This window comes from Nematolebias whitei, chromosome 10 (genome assembly GCF_014905685.2).
Source record: "Nematolebias whitei isolate Nwh7 chromosome 10, NemWhi1, whole genome shotgun sequence".
NCBI lineage: Eukaryota > Metazoa > Chordata > Actinopteri > Cyprinodontiformes > Rivulidae > Nematolebias > Nematolebias whitei.
Genome location: NC_056507.1, coordinates 10,288,559 through 10,293,713, shown reverse-complemented (window position 1 = coordinate 10,293,713; position 5,155 = coordinate 10,288,559). Strand labels below are relative to the sequence as shown.

Below are 5,155 nucleotides of genomic sequence, written 5' to 3'. Positions count from 1 at the left end.
AGATTTAATATATATAAATGTATATACTTTTAGTTTCTTGAAAAGCAGTGTTGTCATTTAAATATGCTTCAGCAAATCTTGTTTATTACTGTGTTGCTTTTTAGCTTGCATTTAGCTACTTTTAGCTGTTAGTAACTGTTTTTCTACATTTACCAATAATTTTACTAATTTTAGCTATCATTCTGCTCCTTTTAGCTTTTAGGTACCATTTTAATGCTTTAAACTTTTGAGTAGTGCTAATTACTTTTAGTTTTTAGTTTCTGTTCTGGTACTTTTAGATTTTAGCGAACATAATCGTTTTTGGCCATAATTAAGTAATAACTTTGATCTCTTGTTTAGTTAGTTTCAGTTATGTTCTAATTTTAATGCTGTTCTGCTCGTTTTCAATTTAAAAATTCAGTTTCACTTCAACAAATTTCAGCAAAATCCTCAGAATCCTCAAAAAGTTCTCAGCGTTTATCCTGAACAAAAGTTTCCTCTGGTAGTTTTAAAATGTCTATATGGTTATAAAAAACATTTCATACATTTGTGCATTTGTGGTGACAATGTGTTGTTCTGTCTTATAATTTTAGTCTAAAAATGAAACCAGTTAGCTGTAAAAATATTTAAAAAGAAATAAGGAAAACTCTTGGGTAAAAGCTTGTATTCAAGAAAGCCGCTCCACCATTTCTCCTTCTTACATGTGGTTATGTAACGTTGGTTGAGGTTGTGTAACATTGGTTGAGGTTGTGTAACATTGGTTGAGGTTGTGTAACATGTTTATATTGAAACGATTGGCTGCACACACTTGGAAATCAGTCAACACATGTTGCAGGTAAAGAGAACAAACAAACCTCTTGATTAACCAGTCATTGTGAATGTGTGTGTGTGTGTGTGTGTGAGGGGGGGCGGGGTTACTATGACAATAACAGAATGAGTCAATAAATCCTTTTTAGTGATCATTTTGGTCATGTATGAGTCACTTAGTCACACAGAGGTCAGTTCTTTTAATCTCAACCGAGCCGACTGATAAACTACAATATATTTGTTCTTGTTTTGGCTGCTCTCTTCTTCAGGGGTCGCCACAGTGAACTAACTTTCATGAAGACTTGGCAATTGTTTTGATGCTGGATGCCCTTCCTGACACAACCACAGACCACCGAGCTACCACAGCCCTCTGTGTGGAGCGGAGAGCTGCTATCTAGGGTGCCCAGGGGAGCAGATGGTTGGGGTTAAAGGTCTTGCTCAGGGGACCAGAGTAGGATAAATGGGGTGGAGACAGGTGTGGGTGCTTCAACTCTCCCACCCACATTTTGATGTTGTCGGTCCAGGGAGTTGAACTGGAAATCTTCCAATTACAGGCTCGCCTTCTATAACTTCTGCGCCACCACTCGCCTGACTTAAACTATAATTCAGCTCAAAGTTCAAACTTTGGTTGCTGACAGTTTTAAATAAGACAAATGCATCTGATTAGTTCACAGAATGCTTTTTTATATGATTTGAATTCAACTCATCCACCTTAAGTCTCTTCAGCTACACTTCTCTAGGCTCTCTTCCACCTGCTCTCTACCCTCACTACAGATGTTGTCTGTAAACACCTGCAGTATTCCGTGTTCTCCTGCACATCTCAGTATTAATATCCTCTCTGTATTAATGGGCAAAAATAACTGGGCACATTGCTTTTCTTTTTTTCTCCCAGCTGAGAAGATCTTATGGAAACATCTACAGTCTGTTCCTCGGTCCCAAACCAGCTGTGGTCATCAATGGGCTGAAGGCCATGAAGGAGGCCATGGTGGTCAGGGCCATGGACTTCGCTGGACGGCCCCAGGATCTGTTAATAAATGATGTCACACAGAGGAAAGGTAGAGGCTCAATGTTACAGAACTCTTCCTATTATAAAGAAAATGTTTTGCCTCTGTTTCTTTTTATTTTAGTGAGAAGCTCATTTTACACACGATGGACCGATCAAAGAAAAATCAGGCTGAACTTGTTCTGATGTTGGTTTAACGTGCCCTCATTCACCACTAAACACAAAACAAAGATTAGAAAAAGCAATCGACTGCAGTCAAGGAGGTATTTTTTTTTTAGAAGATTGAAAAATAAACCTGACTTGAATAGACTTGTTTTAATTATTTAACTCATGTTGTGAAGTGGTGCAGTGTAAAGAAATGAAGAAGCAAGCTCCACGTTCATGTCTCTACATGTTGACTCGGACTGTCTGATCCCTGCAGCAGCTTTGTTGAAGAAAAGCCACATTTGGACCAATAAACCAGAGTCTTTCTGAGGGTTCTGTGGACTGAAGGACAACTGGAGTTCACAATTTTTTCTTCTGGCTGATTTGAGTCAAATAATGGAAATTTTGAAGTGGATGCAAAGGCAGGACACCAGGGAGGTGGGGAGTCAGTGGTGGTTGTGGGTGGTCCAAGTTCTCTGTTGTTCTGCTTAAAGAGGGTAAACTGAAAACTGTAAGGGAAAAACTTTATTCAATTTATATTTTTATGCCTGAGACTAGACTATTGTGGAAAAAATATCCAAATGGAAATCGATAGAATTGGTAATTACGACATGTTTGCATTTGTCTGAAAACTGCAAATGTATTGTGACGTTCAGAAACATCCTTGCACATTAATGTGTCTCAGTTTATAGACAAAGCGTCTTAGTTATGTCTCAATTTGATCCCAGTTTATTCTTCCTTTTGTCTCCGATCAGTCACAAAGTCTGCTTCAATGGTCTCCAAACCTTCTCAAATGTTTCACATTTCTTGATCTTCTTGATTCACAGAAACTAAACAGATGGCTTCCAGAGGCCTGCAGCAACTCTGACTGATTCAAGAACTAGTTTAGCCAATTTTTTTGAACATTAGAATTTGAGACCCTTTCAAACAATTAGAAACATTTTTGAAAAGTCAGTGGCTTCACCAGAATCATTCATATAAATCTGTGTTTGTGGCTTGCAGGAATGGTTTTTGCAGATTATGGGCCCAGCTGGAGGGAACATCGGCGCTTTGCTCTGATGACACTGAGGAACTTCGGTCTGGGAAAGAAGTCGATGGAAGACAGAATTCACGATGAGATCCAGTACACCATAAAAACTCTGGAGAAGAGTGTTGGTATGGTACCTTTCAATCCACATTGCTCGACTGTGTGATTGCATTTAATTTCTCTTTACAATTAAATTAAATTCAGTTTATTTATATAGCACCAAATCACAACAAAAGTCTTCTCAGGGCACTGAACAGAAACATATCAGAATAAGGGATTTATTAAATTATTTTATTGACAAACACAATAAAATGGAAACATTTGGACTTTAGAGACTTTTTTCCATTCTTTTGTTGTTGTTTAGTGAAATAAAGCTCCCTCCGGGTTGGAGTGAGTCTTTTTCAGGAACAGATGCATAAGGTCTGCAGTATTGAGGATGTTGATCTGGCCTGCTATGGTGGTGAAGGAGCTGAGCTGCAAGGCAAATCTCTGGAGTTGCTGGTTCATTCCAACCCTCACGAATGGTCATAAAGTCTGGATCAGGGATAAAAGAACAAGATTCAGACTCGGCATCGGAGGGGAGAAAAGGTGAAGGATGCATTTATTGTAGTAATGCTGCTCAGAGTGGACTTCACCTGGCGCTGATGGTGGATGGATGTCAGATCCACCTCAGGCCAGGCTCTCTCAGGAGTGAGGCTCCTCTCTGCTGCTTGTCAAATCAAGAAAAGAGGTTCAGGGTGTCAAGGAGATTCTGGTCCTGACTGACCTGCATACTGTCAGTCAGGGACTTCCAAGCAGCTCTGCAGGCATATTGGTCCCCGTCAAAGCTTTGGTTCCATAATCTCTTCCTAAAACTCATTTATCAATAAATCTCTTATCATCATCTCAGACTCCAGTCTGACTGACGGACTTTAAGGCTCCAAATGTGCCCATTAAGCTTCCAGTTTGTTGAAAATACATGGTGGGGCATGTAGGACCACGAGCTGCTGACCGCTCCAAAAACATTATTTGGGACACTCAGTTTCATATAACCATACCATACCATACCAATTTATTTATATAGCACTTAAAACAGCAACAAGTCCAACCAAAGTGCTGTACAAAAGAACCAAACATGCACAGCAGACAGGAAAACATAAAATAGAAATACAGATACAAATAGCAGCAGAAGCTAACTAAAATGGCCAACAGAGTAGAGAACAGACCGGACCAAAACAAATCACACCGTGTTAAAGGCAAGCGAATAGAAGTGGGTCTTCAAGCGAGACTTAAAGACTGAGAGTGTGGGAGCCTGCCGGACACTCAGTGGCAACTCATTCCACATTCGTGGACCTGCAACAGAGAAAGCCCTGTCACCTCTGAGCTTACGACGGGTTTCTGGGACTGAGAGACAAACACGAACACTGACAAAACTTATGTGTTAGGCTTAATCAAGTTACTTTGGATGTTTTTTTTTTTTCTTCAGGCAGCACGCTGAGTCCTCAGGTGATGTTTCATAACACAACCTCCAACGTCATCTGCCAGGTTCTGTTCGGAACGCGATACGAGTACGATGACGAGCTGATCAAGACCATCGTTTGTAGCTTCACTGCGCTCGCCAAGATGGCCAACGGACCATGGGCCTTGGTGAGGCAAAGCAAGACATTTTTTTTAGCTTAAAACAAACATAATAATAATTAAAAAAATCACACCCATTTCACAAAACTGGTTACGAGGACATCAACCAGGTCAAAAAATGATCCTTCTAAGGGGAGTTTGTAACATTAGTCCTTCATTAAAATTATTTTCAGATGGAAACGTTCACGTTATTTGAAATATTTCACTAGTCTTTTGTTTTGATTGAATTCACTGTGATGGATTTGAACAGCCGGCACTATTTGTGTCTCCAGGTGTACGATGCCTTCCCCATGTGTCATAATCTGCCGCTGCCTTTCAGAAGAGCCCATGAGATATATGGGGTAAAGAATGAGACTCGGACCTGTACCTTCCACCTTCTATCCATCCATCATCCATCCATCATCCATCCATCAATCCATCCATCACTTATCCATAATTCATAATCCATCCTTCAACCATCCATAATCTATCCATGTAAACAAACAAACAAACAAACAAACATACATACATACATACATACATACATACATGCATACATACATACATACATACATACATACATACATACATACATACAT

At 39.7% G+C, this 5,155-nt stretch overlaps 1 protein-coding gene across 1 annotated transcript in view; it reads left to right on the top strand.

Moving 5' to 3' along the window:
* Positions 1 to 2,420: 2,420 nt before the first annotated feature.
* LOC119416130 (cytochrome P450 2U1) overlaps positions 2,421 to 5,155 on the top strand; it is a 6,204-nt gene continuing 3,469 nt past the window's right edge. Inside the window, exons 1-4 of the mRNA XM_037683321.1 lie at positions 2,421 to 2,430; positions 2,936 to 3,088; positions 4,426 to 4,586; positions 4,850 to 4,918. Coding sequence (XP_037539249.1) covers positions 2,938 to 3,088; positions 4,426 to 4,586; positions 4,850 to 4,918 — 381 coding nt within the window. The 5' untranslated portion in view covers positions 2,421 to 2,430; positions 2,936 to 2,937. The remainder of the gene's footprint in view (positions 2,431 to 2,935; positions 3,089 to 4,425; positions 4,587 to 4,849; positions 4,919 to 5,155) is intronic.